Here is a 14,564-nt window from a genome sequence, read left to right as displayed (position 1 = left end):
CACCTGGACGGCGCTGCGGGCGGCGCTCCCGGGGCCTGTTGGAGGGTGTGAGGGCCTGGGTCCTGCACGCAGTGACAGCTCTCGACGACAGGTGAGGCGGCCGGGGGCGGCGGGGCGCGGCGCCGGGCGACGCAGAGAGTGCCTGGAGTTCTGGGGGCGCCTCCTGGGAGGCCGGCAGTCCTGGGGTTCTGGTGGCGCAGCAAGGGCGCAGGGCTCAGCCTCGGGCGTTCGAATCCCTGGTTTCTCACACTGACCGATCTGCGCGGATCTTTCAAGTGACGCCGGCAGAACCAAAGTCGCAAAATGTCAGCTAGGCTCCGCCCCTTCCGAGGCTCCGCCCCGTAGAGATCGCGGTATCTGTGCAGCCCAATAGCCGAGGCTGTGGTTAAGGAAATACTTTTATGGGCTTATAGAAGGCAGAACACTTGTGTAACTCATTCTTAGAAAAAGAAGATATACCAATAATAGAACTTAAAACATTGTTCACCTTTGGGACTAATGCTTTCCTGTGATTTCATCCATTCTAGAGAAAAGACCAAATAGATCACTCCCCGCCCTCCCTCCCCCCACCCCCTCACCCCCAGTAAAATGGACTTACCCAAATGCTCCATAAAATTTCTTTACGACTGGGTCTATCATTTCAGGAGTAAATGAAAAATACTGATTTCTCTTTAGGAAAACTTCTGTTTTAATACTAAAGTAAAATATTTGTGCAGCTTTCTTCCTGATGGTTAAGGTCGTTATAAAATTAATAATACCAATAGCAATTAAAACAATATAATTAAATTGTTTTCTTGAGCAATTATTATGACATATCCACCATTTACTGTTTAAAAAAGTGATCTTTTTCTTTAAAAAAACCCCAACACTTTATTGAGATATGATTGATATACAGAAAGCCGTATATATTTAATGTATACAGTTGAATTCGGAAGAAGTGAACACCCATGAAACTATCACCGCAATCAATGCCATAAACATATCTATCACCTACAAAAGCTTCCTCCTGCCCTATTTAAAACAAATGATCTTTTCAGTCTTCACAACAGCTGACACTGGGAGTGGTAAGCTGAGTTATCCAAAGTTAGATACCTAGTTTGGGCTAGATGTGGGAATCAAATGCAGATTAATCTGGTTTTAGATCATCGACTCTTTACTCATATGTTTATTGTATATATCTAGGAGTGGATAACTAATTGGTACTATGTGTGTCTTTTCAAATTAATAGGTAATTCTTCCCTCTAGTTTTTTTCCCAAAATGGTTTTCATAGTTTACACTTTTATGAGCAGAGTATGTTTCTATTTCACTACATCCTTGCAAACATTTCTTACTGCAAAACTCTTAAATCTGGTGTAGGAAAATGCTCTCATTGTGTTTTCATTCTGCATTTCTGATTGCCAGTCAGGGTGGATCATTTTTCACATGCTTATTGGTCGTTCTCCCCCCCCCCCTTTTTTTCTTATTGGCCATTCTTACAACTTCTCTTTGAAATGTTCCTATTTTCTATTATTTTTTTATTTAAAAAATGAGTTTCAACACTTCTTTCAATTTTATGCAGTGCTGGTAACTTCCTTGTCAAAGACCAAGTTGGATAGCACATTCTCAAAAAGACCATTGCTGATCATTTTATTTGAAATGGCTTTCTCTGTTCACTCTATCTCATCACTCTCTTTATGGCCTTCATAGTATTACCACAATCTGCAAATAATAAAAATATTGTTTAAAAAACTTGGGTTTCAGATATACTCCATACCAATCATTTATCAAATGTATGTATAGCAAATGTCTCTATCATAGTCTTTGAAGATTTTAGCCTTGATTCAATATAATTCTCACTCATTCTACCTCTGGTGTAATTTGTGGTGATTTTAATATGCTCATGGATCTCCCCCACCCCAAATCTTGGTCTCCGACTTCTTTTAATGTTCAACAATTTTGTCCTCTTTCTTCATTGACTCATACTCTTGACCTTGCCATTACTCCAAATTGTAACCCCTCCGTAGTCACAATTTCAAACATTGTATTCTCAGAGCACCACCTCCTAACTTTCTAGCTTAGTCCTTTAAATATCCAAATTCTTTCAGTCCTTCTGCCCCTCTGGAAAAATCCATTGATCCTACAACCTTTTCACTGAAACCAATGCAATCAGGTCCTCACTTCCCTCTTTACCTGGAATTTAAATTCCATGGACAGTCATTATAATTGTTGTCAGGTTTATATCTTCATCTGCCTTTCCTGCTTCCTGCTTTGCTGGTTAATGTATTTGTTACTCTGTGGCTACATTTGTTACCCTGAGTGGGGCTGGAAAAAAACATTCAACCCCACTAACTGGTCTTACTTTAAATTCATGGTCAGCAACCTCAAGCAGGCTACTAATTGCTGCCCAGTGATCTTACTATGTTCTATTTCATTCACTTTTTCACTCTTGTAGATGAACATTGCATGCTTTCTTCTCTCTGCAAACCTCTGATACCTCATCCCTTATTTTCTCTACTAGATGGTCACCTTTTTCTTTTTCACTGAGACAATAGAAGCAATAAAAAAATATTTTCCAAAATTCCCATAATAATATCTCATTAAGCTCCACTAGGACTGTATGTTTTGCCTTTTGTCCTCTTCCCATAGATGATATGTCTGTGCTTCTAGCAAAGTCCTCTTCCTCCATTTGTGCAGTTCATCTCATCTCATTTTGCCTCCTCAAAAGCATCACTCTAGCAATCCCCTCCTCTCTGTCCTGCACCATTAAATTTTACTACCTTTACCAATTCAGTACCTTCAATATATAATTGATGGGTAAAGTCCTCTATCTTCAACAAAAACAAAAGCAAAAATGAACTTTTGGGATTTCATCAAAATAAAAAGCTTCTGCACAGCAAAGGAAACAGTCAACAAAACAAAGAGACAACCCACAGAATGGGAGAAGATATTTGCAAATAAAGGGCTGGTATCCAAGATCTATAAAGAACTTCTCAAACTCAACCCCAAAAAACAATCAAGTCAAAAAGTGGGCAGAAGACATGAACAGACACTTCTCCAAAGAAGACATACAAATGGCTAACAGACACATGAAAAAATGTTCATCATCATTAGCCATCAGGGAAATTCAAATCAAAACCACATTGAAATACCACCTTACACCAGTTAGAATGGCAGAAATGGACAGGGAAAGAAACAACTAATGTTGGAGAGGGTGTGGAGAAAGGGGGACCCTCTTACACTGCTGTCGGAATGCAAGTTGGTACAGCCACTTTGGAAAACAGTGTGGAGGTTCCTCAAAAAATTAAAAATAGAGCTACCCTTTGACCCAGCAATTGCACCACTGGGTATTTACCCCAAAGACACAGATGTAGTGAAAAGAAGGGCCACATGCACCCCAATGTTCATAGCAGCAATGTCTGCAATAGCCAAACTGTGGAAAGAGCTGAAATGCCCTTCAACAGATGAATGGATAAAGAAGATGTGGTCCCATATATACAATGGAATATTACTCAGCCATCAGAAAGGATGAATACCCAACTTTTACATCAACATGGATGGGACTGGAGGAGATTATGCTAAGTGAAATAAGCCAAGCAGAGAAAGTCAATTATCATATGGTTTCACTTATTTGTGGAACATAAGGAATAGCATGGAGGACATTAGGAGAAGGAAGGGAAAAATGAAGGGTGGGAAATTGGAGGGGGAGATGAACCATGAGAGACTATGGACTCTGAGAAACAGACTGAAGGTTTTGGAGGGGAGGCGGGGTGGAGGGAGGGGTTGGCCCAGTGGTGGGTATTAAGGATTGCACATACTGCATGGAGCACTGGGTGTTATACAAAAACAATGAATCGTGGATCACTACGTCAAAAACTAATGATGTATTGTATGGTGACGAACGTAACGTAATGAAATAAAATAAACATAAACCCCACAAAACCTCTGTTGATGTGACTTTCTTCTCCAGTTTCTTTTTTTAAAAGATTTATTTATTTTTTTAAGGGGTGGTGCAGAGGGAGAGGGTGAGAATCTCAAGCACACTCCCCGCTGAGCATGGAGCCCAACATGGGGGTCAGTCTCACAACCCTGAGATCATGACCTGAGCCAAAATCAAGAGTCGGACGCTTAAGCAACTGAGCCACCCTGGTGCCCCGCTCCTCTAGTTTCTATATCAATTTTCTCTTTCCTCATACACTGAAATTCTCAAATTAGTGAACTGTGCTTGCATTCTCTAATTTTCCTTCTTCCACTTGCTCTTGAACCCATTCTAATCAGACTTCTGTCCATGGGCCAGTCATCTATAAATGCTCTCACTAAGGTCATCAGTGGTTCCCACATTAGAAATCCAGTGGTTAATCCTCAGTTCTCATCTTGAGTTATGAGCAACACTTTACACCATCACTGTTCCCTTTAAACATTTTCCCCCTTGGTATCCAAGACTTCACACTTTCCCAGCCTGTCTCTGGCTTCTTCTCAGTTTCTTTAACAGTTTGCTCCTCCTTGTGAAGGTTGAAATATCCCAGGACCCCTTTTGGGCCTTATCTTTTTTTCTGTCCACCTTCACTGCCTTCCTTTAAGTGCCATCTGTATGTTGGTGACCCCCAAACATGAGTCTCCCTTCTGTTCCTTTCCCACCAAATGCAACTGCATTGTCAGCATTTTCTTCTGGATATCTATTAAGTTGAATCACATGCAATTTTCATTTTTGTAGGTCAAGATGATTGTCTATTGCTAATTTTATGTATGTCAATCTAATGATAGGCAGTCCAAACTTCGGGTCTAAACTTGGGCTCTTCATATTTCCCCAAACCTGATATTTTAAATATTTTATTTATTTATTTATTTATTTATTTATTTATTTATTTATTTATTTATTTATTTATTATTTAAGATAGAGAGAGAGAACATGAGCAGGGGGAGCGGCAGAGGGAGAAGCAGACACCTTGCTGAGCAGGGAGCCCCACATGAGGCTGGATCCCAGGACCCTGGGATCATGACCTGGGCCAAAGGCACACGTTTAACCCACTGAGCCACCCAGTGCCCCAAATCTGATCTTTAAAAAATGTTCTGTATCACAGTAATTGGCAATTCCTTCCTGTTGCTCAGGCAAAATCTTGGAATTATCCTCGAGAGTCTTTCTTTCACATATCACATCCATTCCACCTGGATATCCTGGACCATAGCCCTTCTTACCACCCCCTTCGCTAACCGCCTGCTGCCACCTTCATCACTTTAGTGAATTACTGTAGAAGCCTCCTAAGTGGTCTCCTTGCATCTTTTTTTTTTTTTTTAAAGTAATCTCTATGCCCAGTGTGGGGCTGGAACTCATGACCTGAGATCATGAGTTGTATGCTCTACTGACTGAGTCAGCCAGGCACTCCATCCTTGCATCTTTTCTTTGTTTGTTTCCAGGCTAGTTTCCACACATGAGCTAGAGTGGTTCTATTAAATTGTAAGTCAGACCATGTCACTCCTCTGCTCAGATGACTCCAGTTTCACTCAGAGTCAAAGCCCATGTTTTTATATAAGGGTCTGCAGAGCTCTCTATATATGATCTGGACTTCCCACCCTTGTTATGTCATACTGTACTTCCTATCACTCTCCCTCTTTTTCCTTCTGTTACAGCTCTGACTGCCTCTATGCTTTTCCTAGAAATGGACAGGTATAATCACAAATTTTGTGGTAGCCTTTCTCCTACCTATCTATCTGCATGGTTCCTGACTTCTTTCTGACCATTATTGAAAATGCTCCATCTCTAAGGCTTTTCCTGAGTATACCATCTAAAATGGTAATTTTCTGACCTTCTACCTCCCTTTAATCTTTTGCACATACCAGTATTTAACATGATGTGCATTTTATTTATCCTGTTTACCCTCTTTTATCTTCACCAGAGTATAAGCTTATGATGGTGGTGATTTTTTTTGAAGATTTTATTTATTTATTTGACACAGAAAGAGAGAGCACAAGCAGGAGGGAGTGGCAGGCAGAGGGAGAGGGAGAAGCAGGCTTCCTGCGGAACAGGGAGCTCAATGCGGGGCTCCATCCCAGGACCCTGGGATCATGACCTGAGCTGAAGGCAGATGCTTAACTGGCTGAGCCACCCAGGAGCCTGATGGCAGTGATTTTTTTTTTTTTTTTAAACTGTTTGTTTGTTTGTTTTTTTTTAAGATTTTATTTATTTATTCATGAGAGACAGAGAGAGAGAGAGAGGCAGAGGGAGAAGCAGGCTCCCAAAGAGCAGGGAGCCCGATGTGGGACTCGATCCCAGGACCCTGAGATCATGACCTGAGCCGAAGGCAGACGCTTAACCATCTGAGCCACCCAGGCGCCCCAATGGCAGTGATTTTTAACACAGTTTTGCTTCCTGTATCCTCAGTTTTGGAACACTGTCAGCAGCATAGTGGACACTCAAAAATATATATTGAATAAATAAATGATTTTTTCTTCCACTATTTATGAGCATTATTTTTTTAAAAAAAGATTTTATTTTTAAGTAATCTCTACACCCAACAAGAAGCTTGGACTCACAACCCCAAGATCAAGAGTCACATGCTTCACTGACTGAGCCAGCGAGGTGCTGCATGAGCATTTTTATTCACTATGAATCTCTTCAAATATTGCCCTCCATTCCATTTTCTCTATTTCCTCCCTCTGTAACTCCACTAGTCATATATTAGAACTTCCTTTCCTCAAATAACTATTTTTCTTTTTATTATTTTTATGTCTGTGCCCTTCTATGATAAATTATAAGAATGTTTAAAAAATAAGTTCAACACTTTTACATGGTTTGTTCCTGAGGATTTTTTTTGGCCACTATGGACCAAAATGGATGACTTCAGTTATTTCTTTATGTGTAGGGTGCGATTCTCTGCAGAAATAGAAATTACTATTTGTGGAAATAAAATCATCATCTTAGGCTGGGACTCGAGGCTGATTAACTGCTGATTCTTCTGTGCCATATAGGAGAGTATAAGGTGTGTGTGTGTGTGTGTGTGTGTGTGTGTGTGTGTGTGTGAATTCTTTTTCTAGTTTAAGAGCTCTGACTAGGATTTCCAGTACTATGTTGAATTGAAGTGGTGAGGGTGGGTTTCCTTGTATTGTACCAGATCTTATAAGAAAAAATTTTCCATTTTTCCTCATTCACCGTAGTGTTAGCTGGGAGATTTTCATTTTTGGTCTTTATTGTGTTAAGGTAATCTCCTTTTATATTTATTTTGTTGAGAGTTTTTATCATGAATGGACGTTGAATTTTTTCAAATGCTTTTTCTGCACTTATTGTGATGATCATATGGTTTTTATTTTTATTTTTTTGAGATGATCGCATGGTTTTTAATCATTCATTCTGTTAATGTAGTCTACCACCTTGATTGATTTGGATATGTTGAACCATCTTTGCATCCCAGGGATAAATCCTACTTGGTCCTGATGCAGAATCCTTTTAATGAGTTGATGAATTTGGTTTGCTAGTATTTCTTTTCTTGTGGTGTCTTTGGCTTTAGTATCAGGGTGATACTGGCCTCATAAAATGACTTTGGAAGTGTTCCCTTCTCTTCTACTTTTTGGACTGTGTTAATTCTTTGACTCTTTGGTAGAATTTACCAATTTACCAATGAAGCCATCTAGTTCTGGGCTTTTCTTTGTTAAGAGGTTTTTGATTATTGATTCAATCTCCTTATTTGTTATTGGTGTGTTCAGGTGTTCTAGTTCTTCTTGATTCAGTTTTGGTAGATTGTATGTTTCTTGGAATTTATCTATTTCTTTTTTTTTTTAAAGATTTTTATTTATTTATTTGATAGAGAAAGACAGTGAGAGAGGGAACACAAGCAGGGGGAGTGGGAGAGGGAGAAGCAGGCCTCCTGCACAGGAGGGAGCCCAATGCAGGGCTCTATCCCAGGACCCTGGGATCATGACCTGAGCTGAAGGCACACGCTTAATGACTGAGCCACCCAGGTGCCCCCATCTATTTCTTTTTTTTCTTAATTTTTTATTGTTATGTTAATCACCATACATTACATCATTAGTTTTTGATGTAGTGTTCCATGATTCATTGTTTGTGCATAACACCCAGTGCTCCATGCAGAACGTGCCCTCCTCAATACCCATCACCAGGCTAACCCATCCTCCCACCCCCCTCCCCTCTAAAACCCTCAGTTTGTTTTTCAGAGTCCATCATCTCTCATGGTTCATCTCCCCCTCTGATTCCCCCCCTTCATTCTTCCCCTCCTGCTATCTTCTTTTTTTTTTCTTAACATATATTGCATTATTTGTTTCAGCAGTACAGATCTGTGATTCAACAGTCTTGCACAATTCAGCGCTCACCATAGCACATAATCCTCCCCAATGTCTATCACCCAGCCACCCCATCCCTCCCAACCCCCCACTTCAGCAACCCTCAGTTTGTTTCCTGAGATTAAGAATTCCTCATATCAGTGAGGTCATATGATACATGTCTTTCTCTGATTGGTTTATTTCACTTAGCATAACACACTCCCAGTTCCATCCACGTCATTGCAAATGGCAAGATCTCATTCCTTTTGATGCCTGCATAATATTCCATTGTATATATATACCACATCTTCTTTATCCATTCATCTGTCGATGGACATCTTGGCTCTTTCCACAGTTTGGCTATTGTGGACATTGATGCTATAAACATCGGGGTGCACGTACCCCTTCGGGTCCCTACATTTGTATCTTTGGGGTAAATACCCAGTAGTGCAATTGCTGGATCATAGGGTAGCTCTATTTTCAACTTTTTGAGGAACCTCCATACTGTTTTCCAGAGTGGTTGCACCAGCTTGCATTCCTACCAACAGTGTGGGAGGGTTCCCCTTTCTCCGCATCCCCGCCAACACCTGTCGTTTCCTGACTTATTAATTTTAGCCATTCTGATTGGTGTGAGGTGGTATCTCACTGAGGTTTTGATTTGGATTTCCCTGATGCTGAGCGATGGTGAGCACTTTTTCATGTGTCTGTTGGCAATTTGGATGTCTTCTTTGGACAAATGTCTGTTCATGTGTTCTGCCCATTTCTTGATTGGATTCTTTGTTCGTTGGGTGTTGAGTTTGATAAGTTCTTTACAGATTTTGGATACTAGCCCTTTATCTGATATGTCATTTGCAAATATCTTCTCCCATTCTGTCGGTTCTCTTTTGGTTTTGTTGACTTTCCTTTGCTGTGCAAAAGCTTTTGATCTTGATGAAGTTCCAATAGTTCATTTTTGCCCTTGCTTCCCTTGCCTTTGGCGATGTTTCTAGGAAGCAGTTGTTGCAGCTGAGGTCGAAGAAGTTGCTGCCTGTGTTCTCCTTTAGGATTTTGATGGACTCCTGTCTCACATTGAGGTCTTTCATCCATTTTGAGTCTATTTTTTGTGTGGTGTAAGGAAATGGTCCAGTTCCATTCTTCTGCATGTGGCTGTCCAATTTTCCCAACACCATTTGTTGAAGAGACTGTCTTTTTTCCATTGGATATTCTTTCCTGCTTTGTCAAAGATGAGTTGACCATAGAGTTGAGGGTCCATTTCTGGGCTCTCTATTCTGTTCCATTGATCTATGTGTCTGTTTTTGTGCCAGTACCATACTGTCTTGATGATTACAGCTTTGTAATAGAGCTTGAAGTCCGGAATTGTGATGCCACCAGCTTTGCTTTTCTTTTTCAACATTCCTCTGGCTATTCGGGGTCTTTTCTGGTTCCATACAAATTTTAGGATTATTTGTTCCATTTCTTTGAAAAGAGGGGTTGGTATTTTGATGGGGATTGCATTGAATGTGTAGATTGCTCTAGGTAGCATTGACATCTTCACAATATTTGTTCTTCCAATCCATGAGCATGGAACATTTTTCCATTTCTTTGTGTCTTCCTAAATTTCTTTCATGAGTATTTTATAGTTTTCTGAGTACAGATCCTTTGCCTCTTTGGTTTGATTTATTCCTAGGTATCTTATGGTTTTGGGCGCAATTGTAAATGGGATCGACTCCTTAATTTCTCTTTCTTCTGTCTTGTTGTTGGTGTATAGGAATGCCACTGATTTCTGTGCATTGATTTTTTTTTTTTTTTAGTTTGGATACCATTAGTTTATTATAAAAGAGAGACATGAAAATTATTTACATGATGAAAGATTTCACAACTTCACTGGAATGGGCAGCTTCACTTCATGCCATTTTAATAATGATTTCAGTCCACATACTTTCCGAGAATGTCACCATCTCTGAATAAGAAATAATCCTTGTCATCTAGAACTACTTTGGTGCCTCCATATTCTGGGAGAAGAACTTTATCTCCAACTTTCACACTAACTGGTTGAATCTCTCCACCCTTTCCTTTAGAGCCCGATCCAACAGCTACTACTGTTGCTTGCAACACTTTTCCTTGAGATTTTTCTGGAAGCATAATACCTCCTTTGGTTACAGTTTCAGCTGCGCTCCTTTCAACTAAAACTCGGTCAAAGAGGGGAAGAAACTTTCTAAACGCCTGCCCTGCCATGACGCCGACCGCCGCAGTTCGTACTCTGCTCTGGAGCTGCCGCCTCTGCAAGGAGACCCGCAGTACGACCCTCGGGCCACGTGTCTGTGCATTGATTTTATATCCTGCCACTTTACTGAATTCCTGTATGAGTTCTAGCAGTTTTGGGGTGGAGTCTTTTGGGTTTTCCACATAAAGTATCATATCATCTGCAAAGAGTGAGAGTTTGACTTCTTTGCTGATTTGGATGCCTTTTATTTCTTTTAGTTGTCTGATTGCTGTGCCTAGGACTTCTAATACTATGTTGAATAGCAGTGGTGATAGTGGACATCCCTGCTGCGTTCCTGACCTTAGGGGGAAGCTCTCAGTTTTTCCCCATTGAGAATGATATTCGCTGTAGGTTTTTCATATATGGCTTTTATGATATTGAGGTATGTACCCTCTATCCCTATACTCTGAAGAGTTTGGATCAAGAAAGGATGCTATACTTTGTCAAATGCTTTTTCTGCATCTATTGAGAGGATCCTATGGTTCTTGTTCTTTTATTAATGTATTGTATCACGTTGATTGATTTGCACATGTTGAACCAACCTTGCAGCCCAGGGATAAATCCCACTTGGTCATGGTGAATAATCCTTTTAATGTACTGTTGGATCCTATTGGCTAGTATTTTGGTGAGAATTTTTGCATCCATGTTCATCAAGGATATTGGTCTGTAATTCTCCTTTTTGATGTGGTCTTTGTCTGGTTTGGGGATCAAGATAATGGTGGCCTCATAAAACGAGTTTGGAAGTTTTCCTTCCATTTCTATTTTTTGGAACAGTTTCAGAAGAATAGGTATTAATTCTTCTTGAAATGTTTGGTAGAATTCCCCTGGGAAGCCATCTGGCCCTGGGCTCTTATTTGTTGGGAGATTTTTGATGACTGCTTCAATTTCCTTAGTGGTTATAGGTCTGTTCAGGTTTTCTATTTCTTCCTGGTTCATTTTTGGTAGTTGATACACCTCTAGGAATGCATCCATTTCTTCCAGGTTATCTAATTTGCTGGCATAGAGTTGCTCATAGTATGTTCTTATAATTGTTTGTATGTCTTTGGTGTTGGTTGTGATCTCTCCTCTTTCATTCATGATTTTGTTGATTTGGGTCCTTTCTCTTTTCTTTTTGATAAGTCTGGCCAGGGGTTTATCAATCTTGTTAATTCTTTCAAAGAACCAGCTCCTAGTTTCGTTGATCTGTTCTACTGTTCTTTTGGTTTCTGTTTCATTGATTTCTGCTCTGATCTTTATTATTTCTCTTCTCCTGCTGGGTTTAGGCCTTATTTGCTGTTCTTTCTCCAGCTCCTTTAGGTGTAGGGTTAGGTTGTGTACTTGAGACCTTTCTTGTTTCTTGAGAAAGGCTTGTATTGCTATATCCTTTCCTCTTAGGACTGCCTTTGCTGCATCCCAAAGATTTTGAAGAGTTGCGTTTTCATTTTCATTGGTTTCCATGAATTTTTAAAATTCTTCTTTAATTTCCTGCTTGATCCATTCATTCTTTAGTAGGATGCTCTTTAGCCTCCATGTATTTGAGTTCTTTCTGACTTTCCTCTTGCTTAGATGATCTGTCCATTTCAGTAAGGGGACTGTTAAAATCCCCTACCATTATTGTATTGTTGTCAATGTGTTTCTTTGATTTTGCTATTAATTGGCGTATATAATTGGCTAGGAGTTGGGGCATAGATATTTACAATTTTTAGATCTTCTTGTTGGATGGACCCTTTAAGTATGCTATAGTGCCCTTCCTCATCTCTTATTACAGTCTTTGGTTTAAAATCTAATTTGTCTGATATAAGGATTGCCACCCCAGCTTTCTTTTGGTGTCCATTAGCATGGTAAATGGTTTTGCACCCCCTCACTTTTCAATCTGGAGGTGTCTTTGGGTCAAAAATGAGTCTCTTGCAGACAGCATATCGATGGGTCTTGTTTTTTAATCCAATCTGATAGCCTGTGTCTTTTGATTGGGGTATTTAGCCCATTTACATTCAGGGTAACTATTGAAAGATAAGAATTTAGTGCCATTGTATTGGCTGTAAGGTGACTGTTACTGTATATTGTCTGTGTTCCTTTCTGGTCTATGTTGCTTTCAGGCTCTCTCTTTGCTTAGAGGACCCCTTTCAAGATTTCTTGTAGGGCTGGTTTCATGTTTGCAAATTCCTTTAGTTTTTGTTTGTCCTGGAAGCTTTTTATCTCTCCTTCTCTTTTCAATGACAGCCTAGCTGGATATAGTATTCTTGGCTGCATATTTTTCTCATTTAGTGCTCTGAATATATAATGCAGTCCTTTCTGGCCTGCCAGGTCTCTGTGGATAGGTCTGTTGCCAGTCTAATGTTTCTACCATTGTAGGTTACAGATCTCTTGTCCTGAGCTGCTTTCAGGATTTTTTCTTTGTCTCTGAGACTCGTAAGTTTTACTATTAGATGTCGGGGTGTTGACCTATTTTTATTGATTTTGAGAGGGGTTCCCTGTGCCTCCTGGATTTTGATGCCTGTTTCCTTCCCCAAATTAGGGAAGTTCTCTGCTATAATTTGCTCCATTATACCTTCTGCCCCCCTCTCTCTTTCTTCTTCTTCTGGGATCCCAATTATTCTAATGTTGTTTCATCTTATGGTATCGCTTATCTCTTGAATTCTGCCCTCATGATCCAGTAGTTGTTTATCTATCTTTTTCTCAGCTTCTTTATTTTCCATCATTCGGTCTTCTATATCACTGATTCTCTCTTCTGCCTCATTTATTCTAGCAGTTAGTGCCCCCATTTTTGATTGCACCTCATTAATAGCCTTTTTGATTTCGACTTGGTTAGATTTTAGTTCTTTTATTTCTCCAGAAAGGGTTTCTCTAATAATTTCCATGCTTTTTTCAAGCCCAGCTAGTATCTTTAAAATCATGATTCTGAACTCTAGGTCCGACATCGTACTAATGTCCGTATTGAGTAGGTCCCTGGCAGTCGGTACTACCTCTTGTTCTTTTCGTTGAGGTGATTTTTTCTGTTTTGTCATTTTGTCCAGAGGAGAATAGATGAATGAGAGAACAAAATGCTAACAGGGTAACAACGTCCCCAGAAAATATACTCTAAACAAATCAGAAAAGACCTGAAACCAGGGGAAAAGAAAGGGAAAGAAAAAAAAGAAAAAAAAGAAAAAGAAAAAGTTAAAAACAAACAAAAACAGAACAAAACAGAATATGATCAAATATGATCAGGCTGGTGCATAGATCAGTGCCACACACTAGATTTTGGGTGTATTTTGGTCTGTTAGAAGAAAGTGCCTCCCAAAATTTTAAAGAAAGAAAAACTTATATATGTACAAAAATAAGGGTTGATATGATGGAATATAGACTGTAAAGATGAAAATTATAAAAAATTTTATAAAAGGAATTGATAAGATAAGAAGTTGTTTGAAAAAAGAAAGAAGAGGATTTAAAAAAAAAAGGGGAGAGAATGTGATCAGGCAGGAGACTAGAACAAAGCCATACACTAGAGATTTAGGGTATATTTTGATCTGTTAGAAGAAACTGTATCTCAAAATTTTAAAGAGAGAACAACTTATATATATATGCCAAAAATAAGGGTAACTACTATGAAGGGATAGAATATGACTCTAAAAATGAAAAATAAAAATGTTTTTTTAAAAAAGGGATTGATAAGATGTTGGTTGAAAAAGGGAAAAAGAAAAATTCAAAAAGAAAAAAAAAAGACAGTTAAAAAAAATTAACTTTGAAAGACTAAAGAATCATGGTAAAAAAGCCATGGATGGGGCACCTGGGTGGCTCAGTTGGTTAAGCGACTGCCTTCGGCTCAGGTCATGATCCTGGAGTCCCAGGATCGAGTCCCACATCGGGCTCCCTGCTCGGCAGGGAGTCTGCTTCTCCCTCTGACCCTCCTCCCTCTCATGCTCTCTGTCTCTCATTCTCTCTCTCTCAAATAAATAAATAAAATCTTAAAAAAAAAAAAAGCCATGGATTCTATGTGCAGTATTCCCCTAGCGCTGGAGTTCTGCCGTTCTCATTGATCAGTAAACTTGGTCTTGGCTGGCTGTTCTTGCTGATCTTCTGGGGAGGGGCCTGTTGCCGTGGTTCGCAAATGTCTTT

At 39.7% G+C, this 14,564-nt stretch overlaps 1 protein-coding gene across 1 annotated transcript; it reads right to left on the bottom strand.

Moving 5' to 3' along the window:
- Positions 1-10,028: 10,028 nt before the first annotated feature.
- On the bottom strand, positions 10,029-10,539 carry LOC123324876 (10 kDa heat shock protein, mitochondrial). The gene has a single exon (XM_044915423.1). The coding sequence runs from the start codon at positions 10,460-10,462 to the stop codon at positions 10,154-10,156; it is 309 nt and encodes a 102-aa protein (XP_044771358.1). The 5' UTR covers positions 10,463-10,539; the 3' UTR covers positions 10,029-10,153.
- Positions 10,540-14,564: the final 4,025 nt, after the last annotated feature.

The sequence above is a fragment of the Neomonachus schauinslandi genome, chromosome 1 (genome assembly GCF_002201575.2).
Source record: "Neomonachus schauinslandi chromosome 1, ASM220157v2, whole genome shotgun sequence".
NCBI classification, from domain to species: Eukaryota; Metazoa; Chordata; class Mammalia; order Carnivora; family Phocidae; genus Neomonachus; species Neomonachus schauinslandi.
The sequence above is the reverse complement of the archived record's forward strand: the minus strand, read 5'-3'. Positions and strand labels throughout refer to the sequence as shown.